The sequence below is a fragment of the Anguilla rostrata genome, chromosome 13, assembly GCF_018555375.3.
Source record: "Anguilla rostrata isolate EN2019 chromosome 13, ASM1855537v3, whole genome shotgun sequence".
NCBI lineage: Eukaryota > Metazoa > Chordata > Actinopteri > Anguilliformes > Anguillidae > Anguilla > Anguilla rostrata.
The window spans coordinates 8,753,798-8,775,910 of record NC_057945.1 but is presented as its reverse complement, the minus strand read 5'-3'; the positions used below and the strand labels follow the sequence as shown (position 1 = coordinate 8,775,910).

Here is a 22,113-nt window from a genome sequence, read left to right as displayed (position 1 = left end):
AGGGTCAATATGAATGCATACCACATGTTCTCTTTTTTTTCCAGTTAAGCTGAAAGCTTTTTGTAGGAGCCATTTTTGTTTGTATTAATATTTTATAACTGAGCCCATATATTTTTGGTTTATGCCTTAGTTCATGTACATGGTTAGGTGAGAAATAGATTCTTTTTTTGTTGTTGTATAAGTGCTCTTATTTTGAAACCTTGACTCACCTACGGACCTATGGGTAATTAAGATGGCGTCGCAGGTGGCTTGTTTGTTAGTTAGGTAGCACAGGAAGATGCCAGCACACAGTTTTTCAACCACTTCATTTGTTTCAAGTTTCTTTTGTTACCTGTAAATATTATTGGATCATCATCGCTGATATCGTCAGACTGGACTGTTGGAACCAACCTGCCACAATCAACATTTTAAACACGGTAAATAATACAACCCATTACCACCCACTCTCGTTCTGTTCTGTTCACTGTTTGGTGTGGAAAGCGTGTTGGAATCTCTGCTGGGCATCTATTGAATGGAAATTCTTGGCAATTGGAAGCCAATACACTTTTACTTTCTGAGATTGGTGTTTTATATGGGTACACTCAAGATCACTCAATATAAAGGCTACTAGTTTTTATTGATGTATTTTCTCCCCTATTTAGTTTTTGTTTTACTCCTTGTGTTTCTTTATCCCTAATCTCTGTGAATTAGTAAAATTAATATTTTCTGAAGGTAGTGCTCAGTGGGGCTGTTTTGGGGGTTGGTAAAGTGGGGGTATTGGAGGATTGGGGTGGAAAGTGGGGTAGTAAATTACTTTTGAGTCAGTGCTATATTTGTTTGGCATAAACATGGTTTTACAAGGACATGATGACAACATCAAAGATTCTGACATTAAGGACCAATTATGATTTAATATTCATGAATGTGAATGGAGGAAATCTTCCCTGGTTTTTCTACAAGCAAGATGCCACTTCGGCCATCTTAACCCTATTATATCATCCTATTATATCATTCCTGGATAAGACACAGTATGATTCTGCTGCAGAGAGGACACTGCTTCCAGAATTGAATCAATGGTTTCATCAGGATTGACAAATGGCTTTCAAAACCTCTCAAGTTCTGAGCCTCCTAATAATGTACTGAAGCCCTGACAGAAATCAAAAGCTTCTGCCTCATTTGTACGTGCACAAACGTCCCCAAGACATCTGAGTCTTGTTAGAACGTGTGTATTGCATGGTGGCAGTGGAAGCCTAGTGAAGATAGCTTCAAACTCATGCTCTGAAAAATTTGAAAATAAAACTGGATATATCAGCAACTATTACAGAGGGCTGGTTTGGGACTGTAGTGTGTTGCTTCTACAGATGGGACGTGACAAAGACAAGCTGGTTGGAGTTTCCCTCTAGCCTGACCCCAATGGACCAGAGCAGTGGATCTCAGGCTGACAGACTGGAAGGAAACCCTGCACTTTCACAGGAAGGTCGGGTAATGGCGCCCTTTCAAGGCCAGACTTGGCTTCATTCTCCGGTAATTACTGGTGCTCAGTGGGCGACGTGCCGTTTGCCAGCGTGATGGATTCTCCTGGCCGACGCTCTCAGGCCTGTGTTCTGAGAGAGCGCGCGTTCGAAGGACGTCCACAACCGCCCTCCCGTGAGATGGAAACCGTGGTCACTCCCAGGCCACGGTCGTGAGGGGGTAATGCCTTGGTGCGGACGATGATATGCTGCGGCGATCTATCGTCTGGCATGAGTGAGCAGAGCTCAGCGATTACGGGCCGCACGCTCGGCTGGTCTTATTGCGGTCGGATTGGATCGCCGTCAATTTTTCTGCCTTTGAAGGCTGATAAAAACCCGGGAAGAGGATGGGGTGAAACGGTCAGGGAGAAGTGGTACTGAAAATGCAAAAAACAAAAAAAAACAAAGAAACAGACAATTGAATAACTCATCTACCTTTTTTTTTTTTACACTTTACTGACGAACCGTTGCCATGGAAACGCGTTCCCCAAATCGCAACCCCACCATTCCCCGCTGTCCGAGCATTCACGCGGAATTTCATCAGCCCCACCCCCCCCAATGCCACACCCCCATTTTCAATTTGCCAGGGTGTAATTATCACGGCTTTTAATCTGGACAATATCCTTGAATTGCATTCTCGCCGCACCGGGGATCTCTAAGGAGCCACAGAGTCACTGGGAGAGGCTTTGGAAATCACTCAGCGGTGTGTGCGTGGGCCCGGGGAGACTTAATGGAAGGGAATAAATGCAATTTACCCTGGCTTCGCTATACCATGACAATGGCCCACAATCAGCACAGCAGAGAGAGAGAGAGAGAGAGGAGAGCGAGAGAGGAAGTGAGCATAAACAGGACTGAGCTTGCCAGTGGCACCGGATGCCAGGTTAAAAAAAAAAAAAGACTTTTAATTTAATTAACCAAAAAGATGAATTGCTGCTTAATGGCCAGGAATGGTATTGGCGGAAAGTAGCGGAAGCAGGTGTGTTTAATACACGTTATGTAATAGACAACAAAGGTGCTCTACTGTGCAGCCTATGGAGATATTACTTCAAAGCAAAATGTGCATACAGAGAATTATAGAACGCTGGAAAATTGAATGTGAAGGTTATTCTCAACAACATATGTTTACTTATTGATGTGACAAAACATAGTTGAGAGACAACTACCAGCTACGGTTAACAGACAAAGAGAATTATTATCAATGAATGATAAACCATCATTTAAAAAACAACAAATAAGGTATGGAGCTGTCTGAAATACTATCAGTTACTTTATGGCATAAAAAGCTTATTTTAATCTTTTTAATGCAGGTGGTTTTGTGAAAATGGATTATCCATAATTTAAATTCAATTGTATCTACCTACCTGCCTACCTATCTACCTACACTGAATAAAATTTTCCTTAGTTCTAGGTTTCTCTTCACAAAACACTTTGGAATTTAGCAGTAACAAAACTAAATCACCAATCAATGTGTGTGAAAACAAGAGGTATACAGAACCTTCTGGAATAAGTATATAGAATCTTTTGAAAGTGGTATTTAGAAACATTTCTTCCCAATATCTCAAGAAGACAAACCAAGAGAATTCTGAGAGTGGAGCACAGCTGGAGGACAGTATGATAATGACTTGTGTGGTTCTCGAGGCATCAATTAGATTAATATATATATATATATTAATCAGCTCTCGAACCTGTGTCCTTCAGCACCTGGGTATTGGGTGTTTGTCAGCTCAACGTTGGCCCAGCAGGTCTTTCTTTGTCCGCCATGGGTTTTTACACCTGGAGCATCAGCAGCGGTGTTAAGAGATTCCTTTCAGACGCCTGTCGTGTTGTCAGAAACAGGTTCTGGCCTCAGGCTTAATCTGGTAACCACTTTTGGTTCCTGCTGTTCTCCACCATCACTCCTCAAACATTATAATCTGTCGTGACGGCGGATTGCTCACACATAATCTCCATCTATCCAAATAGCAATGGTAATTGTGAGATAGGTAGCTATCCAGAAGGGGCTCATAGATGACCTTCATAATAATAATACCTGTAGTAATATTGTGTGATTGACACATTACAAGGTTTTTTTTTTTTTTACATATGAGAGACACCAGCTCTAACCCTGACTTATTACTTGGTGCTGTCATTTCGAGTTCTGTTTCATACAGGATCCGCTTGTCATTTATGTATAATATGTATAAATGAATTGAAACTGCTTTTTTCAGTCCTTCCATAGTAACACATCGATCAGCAGCCCCGAGTAAATGCCAGTGTTGTCTAGGATACAATGCAACAGTATGTACAGTAAATGTAAACTGCTGTGAACGCAGCAGAGACTATTTAGGGGAATTAGCATGATCTCTGAGTGTAGCTGTACTCTATATTAATTTACTTCTTATGGCTGGGAAAGTGGTGTTGGGTAAGGGGGAGTCCTGTGGGAATATATAATAAATACAAGCTTCCACCAAATATAATAACACGATTGGACCAGATCTAATAATACCCTTACTATGTTATTCTCTTACATATGTGCGCTTTAAAACACAGCATTTCCATTAGTCCAGGGACCCCCTGATTGACTGCTCCATCAGGGATACTGTACAGTACACTCCGTGTCTGACTTTAGAAACCATTCATATTGGCAATTTGGTGCCTAATGGAGAAATGCTGTCACTGCAGACACAGGATTTAACTGAGTGTGAGGGGTAATGGTAACTCCTGCCACAACTGTGGCCTGCTTCTCTCATTCCTGTATCGTGCACAGCCACCTATCAGATAAGGCACAGGAGGACGGCCTTTCAGAGGAGAGTCTCGAAGTCCAAGCTTTCCCATAATAATCTCTCTCTTTTTGTTTTTCAAAAACAGCTTGGTGCCCAAATTGCTCCCTGCAGCCTTGACACGAAAAGATCAGAGTCTTCGTAGTTCTTCATCACTGTCTTCCTCTCAAAGCTTGCTGATGTGCCCTCATTCTGTGAGCTCCACTGAGCGATGGACGATGTATCCCAGAAGTCTCTCAAGCCGCTTTCTGACCAGTATCTAGTGTCACCAAATTGAGATGCACAACTGCCCTTGTCTGGGAATAAAAGTGGCCTCAGTTCCCACCAAACAAACCAACCCAGGCGTGTGATGATGTGTCTGTCCTAGCAGTTTACGCCACCTCATTAAAATAAAGTGCTAACAAAATGTTCTGGATTAAACCATTGAATACCACAAATGAGACACCCACAGCTGTGTACAGCCATAATCTTATAATCTGTCTGAACCTGGCCTCGCGAATTACTGTAAGTGTCAGTATGCCTTAAAACCTTTATTTAAAACACTCATTTTGGAAATCTGTTTTGACAAACTGCACTTCACAGCTTTTCATCAATGGTTAGTGAAGATATACTTCGACTTTTCCATTCTGAGAAGATTCTCATTTATTAGACCCTATTCAGAGAAGAGAACTGGGATTTATTTATGCGATATATTTTCTTACATTTTCAAATGATGATTGAAGACAGAGAAGCATTTTGGAGCTTTGCTAGGTAAAGTGCAGTACTACATGGAGTACTTCCTACCTGAGTAGTTGTTTCTTGTAAACTTGTCATTATGTCTAGGCTTCACTCCCATCACTCTGGCTTTGGCAGTGATCCGATCAGAATTTTTCTCAAAATCTGACTCAATTAGAAATATGTCTTCCCAATTACCAAAAATACTCCCCAAATTTTTTGAAACTTATTCAGATATTTGTGAGCCAGTTTCAAATGTTGATTGAATCCTGGTGAAAGAGTCAAAAGCAACCTCGCAGACATCCAAAAGGCTGAAATATGGTATGCAGAAATACAAACATTTGAAGGCTAGGCCAGCGGCTACTGGAAAACCCAGGAAAAGGGAAAGGTGGTCATTGATAAATTAGGAATGACCGTTAGATTACCCCCTTATGTCACAACAACACAGATGCAGCAATCTTAAAACAGGGCCTGCAATCACCAATGGATGCAAAGGATAAGAAGGAAGAGAATGCATAATCTATGGCTGGTAAACTCCTCACAAACACTGACAGGCCATACTGCAGCACCAGCCAGTTTAGGCTCGGGGTCTAAATGTGACCTGCTACATCTCCAAATTAAACTGTCCAGCACCTCTGGTATTCTCCCCCCTGACCCAAAACTAATGCTTGACTGTTCCTCAAAACAAACTCTAGCCAGCTTCTGGTTTGTGGGCGCATACAACTACCAAAATTTTGAATCAGAGGAACCAACATTTTGCGCTTGAAATTTTTATTATCAAATGTGAACATTGCTTTTATTTTTTTCTCAGTTACACTTAATCTTAAGTGCGTTAGAATCACTGCAGGGTCATAAAGGAAAGATGGGGAACAATTGATCTCAAATTGACTGTTGCCCTTTTATTTTCGTGCATGCTCAAACGGGAAATAAATTTTAATTGGACTTTTACAAACTGCATTTGCTTTTTAGTTTTTAGCAAGGATACTGGTTCACTACATTTTTATTGGGCTATTGCAGCTCTTGCTCTCTCTAATGGTCTTGGACTAATAGCCTCCCTGATTAAAAAAATTACCAAGCTCCAACCAATAAGGAACTCTGAAGCTCCTTTCCATTATCTCTTCCCATTTCGCGTTCTCTCTTTAATGCAAGGGAATTTTACCACCTTGTGCCTACAAATGGTTTCAGCTCCCCGCAGTATTTGGCCCAGGTTTGGTCCCTACGCTGTTCATACAAAGCCTAACTCCCATGTTAAATTAGGGTCGAAATGGAATAGGCTGATTTGACTCATTTGCTTGAAATGCTGAACAATCACAGTGCAAAGTGCATTCGGGATTGGATTTCATAAACCGTCACCTGGGAGTCGTCGAGGAGACCGTAACAACTGTGGGACGGAGATGCAGCATGTTTCCAAATGGTAAACTTATGGAAATAAGAGTTTAATGTGTGCTCAACTTCAGGATTGAAATTTGTTGCTGGGTGGCTGAACAAATATCACAAAATAATGAATGAAATAATCTGCCTTTTTCCCCTAGGTAGTCGAGAGATTGAACGTTCATTTGTATTCAGCCTCATTGAAGGCCTCTGATTGAAGGCCTCATTTGTATTCAGCATCAAACTCAAAATGGCTCTTCATGTTGAAACAGTATTGTGACAAAATTGAAAACTGTGATTCAAAAACTGTGCTTTCCGTGCAATGTTGCGCTGGTAATAGAGAGGAAACGTTTGCCAACGAAAACTCAGCGTGCACTTAGATGTGCGTTAAATGGCAGCACTTAAGGCAGAAAATAGATTTTGAAGTGAACAATTTGGGCAAAGTTGCATTTCAGTCACAACTAGATAAAACAGCCAGGCTGCAGAATGACTATCTATCTTTAGACCATTTTGAAAACAGGAAGCACATTCATATATAATTTAAAATAAATGACATCTGTTTGGGGGAAGAGTAGGAACTTCTGGTGTTTGTGTGAATGGCAGTGAATGAATCAATCTCTGTGTTTGTGTGAATGTTGAAATAAAATACAGTACATGGCCAAAAGTATGTGGACACCTGACATACAACATCTCATCCAAAATTATGGGAATTAATATGGAGCTGGTCTACCCTTCACTGTTATAACAACCTCCACTCTTCTGGGAAGGCTTTATACTAGATGTCTGAGCATTGCTGCAGCGATTTGCTTCCATTCAGCCAGAAGAGCATTAGTGTGGTTGGGCACTGATTAGGCGATTAGGACTGGCTCGCAGTTGGCTTTTCAATTTATTCCAAAGGTCTTCGATGGGGTTGAGGTCAGGGTTCTGTACAGGCCAGTCAAGTTCTTCCACACCATTTTCAACAAACCCATTTCTATATGGACCTCGCTGTGTGCCGGGGGCATTGTCATGCTGAAACAGGAAAGGGCCTTCCGCAAAGCACCGAACCACAGAATCATATAGAATTTGGTTTGTATGCTGTGGTATTAAGATTTGCCTTCACTGGAACTAAGGGGCCTAACCCAAACCATGGAAGACAGCCCCAGACCAAGGGGTGTCCAGGCACTTTTGGTCATATAGTGTATATTATCAAGATATTGCTGCTTTCAGATATTGTAGTATATTACCCTGTTGTGAAGTATATTTATCATTATATTTTCCAAAACGCAAATAAATAATGAAGTATTTTCTATTTCTTTAAGTGGTAGAAATGAATCAGTCTCCAAGGTTTTACGCCGGGTAGAACTGAATCAGTCTCACTGGTCTTATGAAGGGTAAAATTGAATCAGTCTCCCTGGTTTTATGAAGGGTAGAGCTGAATCAGTCAAGAATCGTTTTATGAAGGGCTGAACTGAATTAGTCTCTGTAGTTTTATAAAGGGTAGAATTGAATTAGTCTCCATGTATTTGAGATGGTTAGGCACTGAAGCGGTTGGCTGTGAAGTGAGCACAGGTCCCAGGGGATGCAGGCGAGTGCCTGCAGTGGCCCCAGGCATACCAAGCTGAGACAGATGTACCCCCAGCCCCCCAGGGGGACCCTGCAACAGGCAGGCAGTGTGGCTCAGGTGTAGTCTTCCCTTTACAGGGCGAACCAGTGCAGCGAGACCAGGCCTGCCACCTGACCTCTGCTTCCCAATAAGCTACGCTCACCTCACCTAAGCTGGGAAGGCATACACAAGGGGCACCGTTTCATAACGCTGGTTCAGTTACAAATGATCGCTACGTGACATGTTTACGGTCAACCATAAAAATTTTCACTACTTGTCAAAACACAGCTAAAAAGAGCTAGCAGAAATTCAGTCAGCAGAAGTATTTATTTGTCAAGTCTTTATGTTCTAGCCACATTTCAGCCCTGTGCAGCTTTGTGTTTTTCCTCATTTGCTATTTAGCGGCATCTTTATGGAAGAACAGAATTTGATACGACCCCGTCATCTAGCTGCGTAAGGTCGACTAACTAGCTAAATGTAATGTTACTTACAGGTCTAACAGCAAACATGCCAACTCCCTGTCACTTTTCATCCCCTAAGGAAACTTCAGCTGACGCCACCGAAGAAAAGTAATTCCAAGGTTGACTCCAGTTTTTGAACGAGCCCCGTTGGCTTATCTTTTTTGCTTCGCTGTATTTAGGCTTCTTAGCATCTGCCGGTGCAGCTGCTGACTAGCAACAAACACTTCCTTGGAATCTGCTCCCAAGCCACAGGCTCTGTAGCCACATGTACCCCCCCCCCCCCCCTTCCCCCCACCCATCCCCACACAGAAAAGAGGGCCATGCCCAGAAACATCCTGAACACATTTGAGAATAGAACATACAGGTAAAAGGAGCACAAATTTGGCTAAAGTGTGTAAAGACTGAGATTGCCAGAGCATCGCTGTGGAGTACAGAGCCAAATCAAGAAAAAAAAAATGTCTTTGGGCCATTTTCACTAAGCATGCCGCAAATTACAGTCAGTGCCATAAAATTCTGCATCGCTGCATGTTTTCAATTTAGCAGGGTGTTTACTATGACTGGTTATGTGCATGAGCACAGCTGCAGTGAGTTCATTTAAATGCACTGCTGGTATTTAAGAATGGCAGAAAAACTGAAGTCAGGTTTTGAACAGGTATCAGGATCCATGGATGCAATGGATAGGCACTGTCAGCTTAACACGTTTCATTGGTAACAGTTTTAATACTTCAAGTTGTTTAATTCCGTACACAATAGCCAGAAGTCTTCAGTGTCACCGTCTCTCAACTTCTCTGTTCCTAAAGATGAAGGAGTCATGTGCTTTAAAAAGATTTTAAGATTCTCTCCTTTTGCAAAAGTAGGGGAGAGTCGCCAAAAAAAGTAACGCTTGATAAAAGTAACACAGTGAATAACTTACTGCGCAATGTGGCTACCATTGCCATTTCAGGTACATGTGCAATTTAGACCCCTATCACCTCCCAAAGGAATGGAGCAATGTTATAACCTTTGCTGGAAATATTTCCAAAAAACTGTTTTTGAGCAACCCAAGTAGAAAATAGTTTTGGAAGTAATTTTTGGATGCAAGGCATTATTTTTATTTGCAATAAATCAAATAATGCATCATTTTTAAAAAGTTATCTGTCCTTGAAAAGTTAGTATGGGTTTTGAAGTGCCCTCATCTGTATAAATATAACAGCTGTTACAGATTTGCTGCATCCGAGTTGCTATAACAATGTGTTTTTTGCTGTTATATGTTTACAGAATGCTGTCTAAAGAGAAAATAAGTCGTTACCCAGGGAGGTCATGGAGGGGGCTTCAGATTTGGAAATTAGGGACACTAGATGGTGTTGAAAACATGTTGTGTCCTTTTGGGGAGACCTTAGGCATTTTAAATGGCGTTTAATATTTATTACAGAAATTAATTTCACTCATCAACATATTTGACTTTTCAAGTTCAGTGCTTAATGTTAAATGTGTTCAACTAATTTGTTTGCTCTGTTGACATCATCGTCATCGCCTCATCGTCTGGATGCTCCAAGTAATTCATGGGAAAAAAAAGCCACCTGGTCACTGGCAGCACACACCAGATTGGTCTGTATGATCAGCTGTTTGCTTTGTAAATGCTTACCTGGATGTTAACAAACAAACAAACAAAGCAGCTTTCCTCATCTATTTGGACGTTACCACAACGCACTTCAAAGTAAGTTACGAAGATGCTTGTGCATCATATCTGTGTATATCTTGGTTTTAGTTGTATCCAACACAATGAAGTTTAGTGTAATTGAAACAGCTATTGACTACAAAGCTGGCATGCCAAAGCCGTTTTAAGTAACATTTTAAAAAGTTAAAGTAAAAGAGTAAAAAGTTCAATATTTTCTGAATAAATAATTTTTTAAAAACTCTCCCTTACCCACTTTTCAGAGACGTTAGAAAACAGACGCAATTGCCTTTGCCACAACAGCTACCAGCCATGATAAATCAGCTGTAGCAGTTAGGGTATACAGAATGCATAGATTTCCAGTCTCTCCTCCCATATTTTTGCCTTTGAACATCAGAACGCATAAAATGCATATGCATTAACCCAAAAAACGCAAATTTTTGGGATGCGGCATTTCTATCTTTTTACCAGCAGGGCATTATACCTTTTGGGCAATAGAGAGGCTGTCGTACTATTGCTAATAGACACAGAAATGAGCACTACTGAGGAAAAAACAGGCGCTCAAAATAACAACCGAACGCAGAATGTTTTTAGTAACATCTGAACATATCGTCCATGTTTAATGTCTATTTCATAAATTTATTTAGTCGGTATGGGTTGTTTCGAGTTCCGTCAATTCTTCCTCCAATTCATGATAATTCTATAATTATTTTCTTAGGAGACAGAATTATAATGACTCAGCACCTCCATGATCAATATTGGCAACACGGCTTTTTAACCTTGAATCGACGGTGACGCCTAATTTATACATGTTAAGAGAATGGGGGCAGCCAATGGCACCTGCTTTTATTTATTTATTCTCCCCAGCAGGTCATGGAAGCAAATAGGCTGACAGAGAGAGTGGGGGGGGGGGGATGCTGGGAAGCAGAACCTTGACTGATAATAGAATGAAACTACAAGGGGAGCTTGTAATGCCATCTTCATGCACTGTCGCACACACACAACCTGACAGCGTTCGTGTGTTCCTGCTCAGGTTCCATGAATTATTAAATAGGCCCGGATAGCGACCGGGAAGACAGGGCAGGGAGGGTGCCGGTCAATGACATCTGGAGTTAATCTGGAGCTCTGCAGTGCCTGAGCGGGGTGCTCAACGAGCTGGAAAGGACACATCCAAAAGATGAACCTCCAGCTCCACGGGATGAAGTACGGGAGTATCTGCACTCTGAAATGCTACCGAGCCAATCACAACACTCCTGGGGCCTTGCTTTGATTATGGAGTATTTAAAAAAACTTAATCTTAAACCTTTGTTATAATGTTATAAAAATAATATTTATTCAAAATATATATATATAGATTATATGTTAAATTCAAAAACATGATGTATACCATGGTAAAATCAGCTGGTTATCAGAAATTGTAATTCAAATATGATTTACCGACTCCCTGGGCCACTCAAAAACACACACTAAAGCATATTATAAATTAATTCCAAAAAGTGAACTATTTGTTTATTTCTTACAGAACAGGTGGGCTACTGGAAATGTAGTAGGCTGTCTGTGTTTCTTTTACTTCATTTTTAAAAATTTTATGAATATATTCATGTGGAATAATACTTCAATGTCAGTTTCTATGCATTAAAGCACCAAAACTTACATCAATTATAATTATAAGAATAATAGTCAACGAGGAACAAGTATAATGAGAAGTAGAATCATAGTGATATATATTATATCACTATATATATATATATTACTAATAGTAAATATTAGTAATTAGTTAACTAATTATTGAGTATCTTTGCAGTATTATGATCAAATAGGAAAATAACTTTGACAGAAGTTCATATGAAAACAACAAAATGACAAAATATCTCTAAAATATATTACACGTGGTGTTTCTTCTTACTCTTATTTCATGACTTTGGTTACAAATTAATCCAGCAATGTGACAACATGTTGCTTCATCGTGCATTTTTTAAAGAATTTCTATGAGCAATCGGTAGTTCAAATCGAGTAAAACCGAGGAGGAAAGAAGCCGTTCGGCTTGAACGATGAAGCGTGAGCCGTTCCTAATTAAGCGTCGCTCGTTCTGATGCGGAGATTGCGTCTGAAAGACGGGGCTGATTGGAGAGCAGCTGCTTTGCATAGGCAGCTAATTAAGCAAGAAGCCAGGGACAGATGAAGAAGATTATCTCCAACAGCAAGCTCTTGTTGAAAAAACAAATCCCATATTTTGCCCGTTTTAAAAAAAAAATTCTTTATTTTTATTTCATTGTGGAGTGGATGTTCATGTAAGATTGCGCATGGGCCCGTATCATCTCTGGTATTAGGGAGGTCTCTGTATCACATTTTTTCTTCAGATTTTTTTTATTGCTAATTAGAACATCAGCGAGAATCTGGGGGCAGAGGCATTACAAGGAGATCAGAGGTTTCTGTGTAGGAAGGTGGATGGGGGGTGTGGGGGGCATAATTAAAAAGGAAAACAAGAAGGGGGAAAAAGAGGCAGAAATGGAACCATGCGAGTCGCCTTTATTTTAAAGTATTCACATAGATTTTTATGACATCAGGAAATGTGTTTTTTTCCGTTTATGCTGGGTTACCTTGACGGGCTTCTTGCGAGCCTCCTCGTTGTTCTCGGCCTCCTCGTGCTCCTTGCTCCCTTGTGGGAGGTTGGAGTAGTTGGCCAGGCTGCTGAGCAACGATGACACCATAGGGCTGGTGTCCATCTCCTCCTGCAAACATTCCAGAAAACAGCTTTGAGTGCTCCAGATTTCTGTTCACCACTCCTTATTCATAGCAATCGTGAGATAATTACAGTAACTAACTACAAAGTTCTTTTTGTTCTTTTTTAATTTCTTTCTTTCCCTGGTTTTGGCTCCTAATCTGTTTCTCCTACAATATGAATGGGAATTTACTAAGGGCCTGCGTTCTAACATACTTATCTCTTTAACAAGCATTTCTAACCCTGGTTAATGGCACTTAGTATTGCTTGCCACAATGTCTGTTGAATTTATTGGGACAAAATCTGTCAAACTAAAAATGATGGAAAATGTAAATGTTGGAAAACTATACAATATACAAATATACAAGGCATTTAACTTGACAGTGAGTGATGAGTCATCTACCAGTGTAGAAGTCATTACATGAGGTAATGCCAAATCCTGAATCATCCCAAATGATAGCCAGCCAAATAGTGAAATTATATTATATAAATATATAGTATATTAATCCGCACATTAATATTTAACCTATCAGCACTTGGCTACTGAAGAAACTCCTGTTAGCAAATGAAAGATCTGATATTTTTTGCAGAGATCATCTGTAGCTCATCTGTAGCTTTGGTGGTCCTTTTTTCATATTTCTGGGAGACATACGCGGGGCTTTTAAAAGGCTGTCCACTGCGTCGCTTTATCAGAGGACAGCATTAAGGGCTTAATGTGTCGTGAAATTACATCGGTAAACTCCGCGCGCGCGGGTTCGACCAGTCAGGAGGAGGCTGGGAGCAGGAGAGCTCGACGTGAGGCGAATGAGTTTATTTAGCGGAGAGCTTATGGGCCGTGGCGGGATCTCTCTGCTGGTAAACAGAAGCAGCGGTCCCACGGCGAAACGACATTAATCGCGCTAAGCTTTTTTTGTATTTGAAGTGTTTTTCTCGTAACGGTCGGTTCCGCACTGGTCCGCGCGGCCAGGAAGATGCAGTGTTATGCAAAAACTTTTCCTTCTGCCTCCCTACCTGCACGTCCAACTATAATTGCTTCCATTAATCCAAGTCACTTCCTTTATTCTTTCATTTGCTGGAGTGTGTGTGTGTGTGTGTGTGTGTGTGTGTGTGTGTGTGTGTGTTCCAGCATGTGTGTACATAAAGTATGTGTCTGTTATATATGTATAGTATGTATGTGTGCATATGTACTGTAAGTGTGTGTGTGTGTGTTCACGTGTATAAGTTTGTATATGGGAATATATATGTGTATAGGCATATTTTAAAATGCCTTTACCCCACTAAGTGCTGCAGTGCTTATTGCAACCTCCATTGCCGATTCAGGAGAATGCAGGCAACCATGAGCTCTCCCCCGATGTGGCATCAGCTGCGGTGAGTTATGACACCGCAGCTCACAAGCCTGGCTTGCACAGACACGAGGCAGCAGAAGACACCAGTGGGGTTTGCACAAAGAGATGCTGTGAACACAGCTGTGTGAAACTCTAGAGCCAACTGTCAGCACTGGTACAGTCTGGATGTGAGACCATGCGTATGTGTTTTTTATGTACGCATGTACGTATTTGTCTGTGAATGTTAATGTTTGTGTATGCATCTATGTATACCTGTGTGTGTGTGTGTGTGTATCTGTGAATGTTAGTGTTTGTGAGAGTGTATGCATGTATGTATGTATGCCTGTGTGTACATTTGTAAGTGAGTGTTAGTGATTGTGTGTGTATTTATATGTATGTCTGTGCGTACATGTGTCCGATTGATACCTCAAACAGGGCCATGTTCTTCCCATCGTACTGTTGACTCTTCTCCAGATCACTACTGTTAATGAAAGGGCTGCTCTCCTTGGGGTTGCCATCACCTGTAGTGGAAACAGCAGAGTCACACACAGCTGTATCACAGCACAGGGTCTCACACACAGCTGTGACACAGCACAGAGCCTCACACAGCTGTAACACAGCACAGTCTCACACAGCTGTATCACAGCACAGTCACACACAGCACAGAGTCTGACACAGCTGTAACACAGGACACACACACACCGCTGCATCAGAGTAGAGTCACACCAAAGGAACCCGTCACCCTTCCCCAGAGAGCAAGTACATCACACTTTAATAGTACTTTAATGTGCAATCAACATTAGTTCTAATCATACAATATTCAAGTCAGTACGTGAATCCTGAGACCCAGCTGAGCAATTACGCTTTTTACGTGGTTGTTTTTTGTTTTGTTGTCGTTTTATTGCTTGTTTTTATTCAGAGAGACCGAGGTAGTTACAGCAACCATCCTAATATGGTGAATGTACACGCAAGGGGCAGTAGCTAACAAGCTGACAGCCCTCTTGAGCGGTGACTGAAATAGACTCCACAGTGATTACTCAACGCTGCCCGCCTGGATAATCCGTATGCTGCCCTCTGTTATTATTCTGTTACACTGATCAGTGTTATGAGTCAGAAATGTGTGTGGAAATCAGGTTACTCTTATTATTGTTATTTATTTTCTAAGCGAAGCAACCTACATTTTAATACACCAACTACGCGTACAACCTTAAAGTAATTGAAGCGATCGTTGAGGGATCTCAACATCAAACACGTGCCTCCAGTGTGAACGATAAAGATGTGAATCTTTAAACCGGACATCAACGCCGCTCTCTATTATCGTGCCCTGGGTTTGGCAGCGCATCCTCAACTTCCTCCACCAACCGTCGACCCATCAGGGCCACTCTCCCAGCCCCGCACCAATAACTCTATCAGTGGGGCAGCCATTACAGAAATATGATCAATAATCGCATTCGGCGGTGGCGGTTTGTCGGGTAGGCCTGCGTGGGCCCACCTGCGTTAAAAAAGTGATGAGGGTGCAGAGGAAGAGGGCAGCGGGGTCTACATGCTTAACACTGTGTACATACGGTATACTGACTTTCCCAAATTTTGTGGTAGAGGTCTCCATAGGACTGGCCTGCTCATGATAAAACAGAGCTAGTTCAGCATAGAAGAATATTTGAAAACAATCAGATGCTCAACATGCTTTATCAAAATAATCTAAATTAGAACACTGACAAAACAATGGTAAATTATGTAGAAACACCATATACACAATTTCAATATTTTTAATACACAAACTCAGTCATGTATATTCTTACTTAAGACACTTAATTCTGGCTAAATTAATTTTAAAAACAAACACCCCAAATGGCAGTAGTTTTGGCAGAACATGTCGCTGTCACAAGGTCTATGCTCTACATAGTGTATTCAGACGAAGAAAAAAAAGTTTTTTGAGATACTATTTCCAAACACAAAAGCAGAAAGATCAACAAAGGATGTTCTGTTAGTATCTTCCAGACAAGGCAGAGGCATAAGCATGTTTGGATGCTATGAGAAAATACAATTTATATTTACTAAAACAGCTGCATTTTTTTGTTTAGAGAAGTATGTGTGTGTGTATGTGTGTACCATGCTAGTGAGGTAAACAGATCTTTCGGTGATGTTAGTAATTTAATTTAATGGTGTAAAAGCTCATCTCTAGCTGTTTACATTGTATCCATGTGCTACAATAATAGCCTGACCTGTGTTTCAGGGTTAACTTTATGTTTAATGCAGCCTGAAGAAGGCAAAAATGCTCAAAAAATTGTAGCATGCACCCTTTCTCCTTTCATTGATTTATTATTATTTATTATTTTTACTATTGACAACTTTTAAACACAGAAGTGGGCCAGTAGGTGGGGAACAATGAGTGGCAAAAACAAGGCATAGTGGAGCATTGTGTTTGCTGAGGGGAGTCATTCCATACCAACAATGGAGAAAGCATTGCTGTTTCAGAACTCACAAACAAGTACAGTGCCTCTTTGAATACACAGCAATTATTCATTGAAATTACCTGCAGTACACTTACGTGAGTACTAAACTGAATTTGAAGAGAGTTTCATTTTTTTCCTTCTCAAACTGTGCTTCACCAAAGTCAAATGACATACAAATATCTGTTCGTTCGTTCGTTCATTTGTTCATTCATTCATTATCTATTCCCACTTATCTTTGGCAGGGTCGCAGAGGGTGCTGGAGCCTATCCCAGCGTGCGTTGAGCGAGAGGCAGGAATACACCCTGGACAGGCCGCCAAACTATCGCAGGGCACACATACCATTCACTCACACACTCATACCTATGGGCAAAATAAAAAATACAATGGCATCAACAGCCTAGCTACATTCCCTGAAAAGATATTTATAAACACGAGATGACTGATATTTCTCAGGGAAGTGGAGTCCCGTATCTGGCACAGAAGTAGTGGCTTTGCAGACGCCCGCCCCCTGCTGCTCAGTGGCACACTGACAGCCGTGTCCTCACTTCCTGTGGAGGTAATCAGGTCAGGCTGAACCACACAGCTATTTAAAAATATCGCTAAGCTAAATCTAAAACTGGAAAGCAAAACTATGAACTGATCCGGGGGAAGCACAGCAAGATGACAGCTGAGCTCTGGAACCTTGTCAAAACCTTCTGCTTATACAACAGAACTCTCTCAACTGCTACCACACTTCATGCACAAACACAGAAACACACGCAAACACTCACACAAGCTACAAACACACTGCATACACACACTGCACACACAGCATACAGAGAACACACTTGCACACTCACACACAAACTACATACACACTGCGCACACATGCTACAAACACACGTACACACACGTCTTTGTTAGGTAGATAATAAATAATAATAAATAATAAATCTAACATCATATGAACTATATTTTCACATTATATTTCTGTTCACTGACCATAGCTTGCATCCATAGAGTAATATGCATTTACGTAACCTAAGTAATATACATATAATCTCCGTTCCTTCGAAAAATAACACAAAAAGTTTTTGTAATTTTGTTCATAGGACTCATTATAATGCTGGATTGTGTTCTCTCATTTCAAATATATCCCTTTGTGGGAAGGACAGTTTTCTGTGATGCTGGAACGGGAACATGGGAAGGACAGTTTTGTGTGACGCTGGAACAGGAACATGGGAAGGACAATTTTCTGTGATGCTGGAACAGGAACATGGGAAGGACAGTTTTCTGTGACGCTGGAACAGGAACATGGGAAGGACAGTTTTCTGTGACGCTGGAACAGGAACATGGGAAGGACAGTTTTCTGTGACGCTGGAACAGGAACATGGGAAGGACAGTTTTCTGTGATGCTGGAACAGGAACATGGGAAGGACAGTTTTCTGTGATGCTGGAACAGGAACATGGGAAGGACAGTTTTCTGTGACGCTGGAACAGGAACATGGGAAGGACAGTTTTCTGTGATGCTGGAACAGGAACATGGGAAGGATAGTTTTCTGTGATGCTGGAACAGGAACATGGGAAGGACAGTTTTCTGTGACGCTGGAACAGGAACATGGGAAGAACAGTTTTCTGTGACACTGGAGCAGGAACGCGAGCAGTGGCACAGGTTGTGTTCGGGGGCCCTCGGACGCGTGCTGACTGCAGCCGGCTATGAATTTTAATGTCGGTCAGGCTCAGAGGTTGTGTCTTTGTGTGTCTGCTGCTGTCCTCCAGTCTGGGATGATTGAATGGGCTCTGTTGGGCCCTGGCCGGCCGTCCTCCATCTTGGCAGGCTAACCTGCAGCAAAGGCTCTGGCTGCGTGATGGAAACACGATTCCAATGCCCTTGTGCAGTCATGGGCACTGAAAGGCATGTGTGTGTCAACTCTAATTTATAATCCATTTAACATCACCTGGGCCCTCCTGAGGACCCTTCTCTTTTGGAAATCTAGTTGCAGATTTATTTAAGAAAAACAACAGGAAATCCTCATCAAAAGCTAATGCTTCTGTACAGTGTAATAATGAAGGAAGTACAACCACTGAACCTGTAGCTGTAAAGTGTAATTACACAGGAAGTACAACCACTGAACCTGTAACTGTAAAATGTAATTACACTGGTAGTACAACCACTGAACCTGCTACTGTACAGTGTGATAATATAGGTAGTACAACCACTGAACCTGTAACTATAAAGTGTAATTACACAGGTAGTACAACCACTGAACCTGCCACTGTAGAGTGTAATAATGTAGGTAGTATAACCACTGAACCTGCAACTGTAAAGTGTAATTACACAGGTAGTACAGCCACTGAACCTGCTACTGTAAAGCGTAATTACACAGGTAGTACCACCACTGAACCTGCCACTGTGGAGTGTAATAATGTAGGTAGTACAACCACTGAACCTGCCACTGTGGAGTGTAATAATGTAGGTAGTACAACCACTGCACCTGCCATTGTAGAGTGCAATCAAGCATGTTCAAACACTGAACCTGCGAGTTCAGACCAAGAAAGGGCCAGTGTGGATGCACACACCTGATCAACCAGTCTTTGTTAAGCATCTTGATTAGGATAAGACAGGGGACCCCAGCTCTAAAACGTGAAAACCACTGGCAATGGCAGGGAAAATAAATCTTCTTATCAAATTGATAAAAGAAACAATGTGAAAACAAGACTTAAATCAAAGCACTAGCCTTTTTTTCACTGAAAACCAGTAACAGGTTTTGAAAGCATCCGCAGGTATTAGATGTTTTCTATCCATCTCACATAATACACACACACACACACACACGTGTCAAAGCTCTGGGTAGCGTAGCGAGCTAACAAATAGATTTACTGTAAGTGTCAGCTTCCTACTTGGCAAACAGTTTAGCAACTTTGGTCGCTGAGCACACCGGGCTGTGTTTGTGAAGAAAAACCACACAGACATTAATTGTGAATCCAAAGTTAAGGACGTCCGTTGACTCCAGGCCAAACCCCAGGACCTGGCAGGGTAAGAGTGCTTGCCAGCTTTACAGTTTCTGCAAAGACTTCCTGGATAGTATGCTTAATGTGCAGCCATGTGGAGCCTCACACCTGTCACCAGAGACAGTCTCAGTCCTCAAGCATTGAGCATTATGGACAAATATGTATTAATATTAGTATGTGCAGAACAAACCTGCGTGCGCACATCATAGGGCGTTTTTATTTACTGCTACAATTATTCCGCACCTCTGATATAGTCATACCGACCTTGGTTTGCTATTGTGTACGACTTGATTAAGTTATGAATGTAATTGAAATTGTTAATGACCAGACTGCAGACATGTCAAAGCTGTCTGAAGTAAAATTCCACAGTGCTAGGCTAAATATTTTATGAATAAATGAGCAAAATCCAAAACTGTTATTTATGTGGACTCTCCCCTACTCTAACACACCGAAGAGGTTGCCTCTTATGAATGGCCATATTAATCTTATGCTGGAAAGAAGTTAACACCCGTTTTTTTTTTGTTTTATTTCTTTGCAGACATTAAAAAAACAGATGCAATTACCTTTGCCGCAATGGCCATCAGCCATGATAAATCACCTGTAGCAGGTGTTGAGGGAATATATTGATCTAATATATTCTTTTATATAGCATTTTTTAGGCCAGGCGTTTTATTCTGATCAAGTGTCAGGCCTGGCCTGAGAATCTCTCCTCACTCAAGGCCATACGTCACTGGTGGGTAATGTTCTTTCGCCAGTTAGATAAGACCTGACAAAAACAGCTATTCAAGAGGCGAAATAAAATACTGACACCTGAAGACACATCACAACACCTCTTGCAGGCATCGAAAATCCAAATATAGTATGTGCTAAGGAATGTGTATTGATTTAAACATCTAATTCTATTTAAATATATTTAGTTATTGATCCAATCACCGGTTTTTATAAGAGATTCCTTGTTACGCAAAGCAAGTGTTGTGGAACGTGGAGGGAGTCAGCGCACCCCAAGATTGTTGTGCATGTGACAGATTGTTATGTGAACACGGCGCGATTATCAGCTGCTGTCTCTAAAACAATGGCCTTATGACGCACTATAGCTGACTCTTAAAGTAGGTCAAAAGTAACTAGCCATCTGCGCATGCACTTTCGGTCAGAACGGCAAAAGAACACGCCCTTATCCTTGAATGTATAAAAGAGTGAAATTCGGGGGGACGGGTTGCACAGCACTGTTGCACAGAGGGGGGATCCATGTCTAGGATTCCGCTCAGATTGTTTATTGTGGATCCATAATAGATTCTGTTGAACTTTGGAACGGCTTCCTCTCGGTTTCACAAGTTGGAATTCACGACTCCTCAGAAAGAACCTGGAACTCAAGGGATCTTATCTCCCACACAGGTAATATGCATACATTTCCATTCTCTCCTCCCATATTTTTGCATTCTAACATCAGAACATCCTAAAATGCATATGCTTTAACCCAAACATACAAATTTTTTGGGAATGCCACATTTCTCTCATTTTATCAGCACAAACCTCTGGTGTGGCACCTTAGCAAATATGAAAAAAATGCTAATTGTCTCGTCCACATCCATAAATGCCCTGAAATTCCTTAGAAACTATGGCCGCAAGTGTGTGCAAGTAGGCAACTGCATTCTTTCACAAAATCAGCAGAGAATGGCCGCAGTATCTGCCATATAGCTCCATGAATAAAAGGTTCATAACTGAGAGCCATCTTACTCTTACGCATAAAGGATCATAAAGGGGAAAGGAGCATATTTCTGCTGGGCTGAATGCACTGGTGCTAAGAGCAAAAAAAGTGTTTATCACCAGAGGAAGAGGAAGAGGATGCTGGGCCTGCTTCTGCCGACTGTCATCGTTAGCCTCAGGTCTGGGGGAGATGGATGGCAGGAGACATACCTGCGGGCAGCCGCACAGACCTGGCAAAGGTGCCTTTGCTGAAGCAGTGTGCAGAGGCACAGTCTGAGCCCTCAAAGGGACAGCCATCTTAGGTAAAGGAATGAGGATGAGGGGGATCTCCATTAAAGGAAGACGACACAAGCTGCTGGATTAAAGGAACAGGGTAGGAGCAGTTGGGTTAAAGGAACCGGGAACATGCTGCTGGGTTAAAGCAACAAGGTAGGAGCAGTTGGGTTAAATGAACAGGTAACGAGTAGTTGGGTTAAAGGAACAGGGTACATGCTGCTGGGTTAAATGTACTGAGCTTGAGCAGCTGGGTTATGGAGATGGTCAATGGTCTTTGTGGAGGTTGCAGTTTTTATACAGAAGACCTCCGGCCACTTGAGTGAGTGTCAACCATGACTAAATGCATTTTACCAAGGAAGGGTAATCAAATAGGTAACCAAATACATCATCTATATGCACTTATTGCTATAGAGTGGTGGGCCACACTCATGTGTAAGAAGTGTGTCCACGCCAGGCAATCAGACATAGCCTGCAGCTGAGAATCTTCATCATTACCATCCTTTGTTTAGCACGTCCAGCACCTTGGAAGGTGGCTTAGGGGGAAAGACATCCCTCACGTCCCACAACACAACCCTGGCTCACGGACAGCCGATCGCCTCGAGATGAGT

General features: G+C 41.6%; 1 protein-coding gene and 1 long non-coding RNA gene across 7 annotated transcripts in view; one reads left to right on the top strand and one right to left on the bottom strand.

Annotated features, from left to right (window-relative positions):
- Positions 1 to 22,113, bottom strand: part of slc12a5a (solute carrier family 12 member 5a) — a 173,987-nt gene that overhangs the window by 40,538 nt on the left and 111,336 nt on the right. For all 6 annotated transcript variants that reach the window (XR_010324927.1, XM_064305287.1, XM_064305282.1 and 3 more), the window contains 2 exons: positions 14,508 to 14,602; positions 12,635 to 12,766 (listed from right to left, as the gene is read on the bottom strand). Coding sequence is in view for 5 of the 6 variants with exons in the window: in XM_064305287.1 (XP_064161357.1) it covers positions 12,635 to 12,766; positions 14,508 to 14,602 (227 nt within the window). In the remaining variant the exon portion in view is untranslated. The remainder of the gene's footprint in view (positions 1 to 12,634; positions 12,767 to 14,507; positions 14,603 to 22,113) is intronic.
- Positions 154 to 4,782, top strand: LOC135238444 (uncharacterized). The gene is made up of 3 exons (XR_010325119.1): positions 154 to 416; positions 1,341 to 1,456; positions 4,338 to 4,782. It is a non-coding gene; the product is annotated as an uncharacterized LOC135238444 (long non-coding RNA).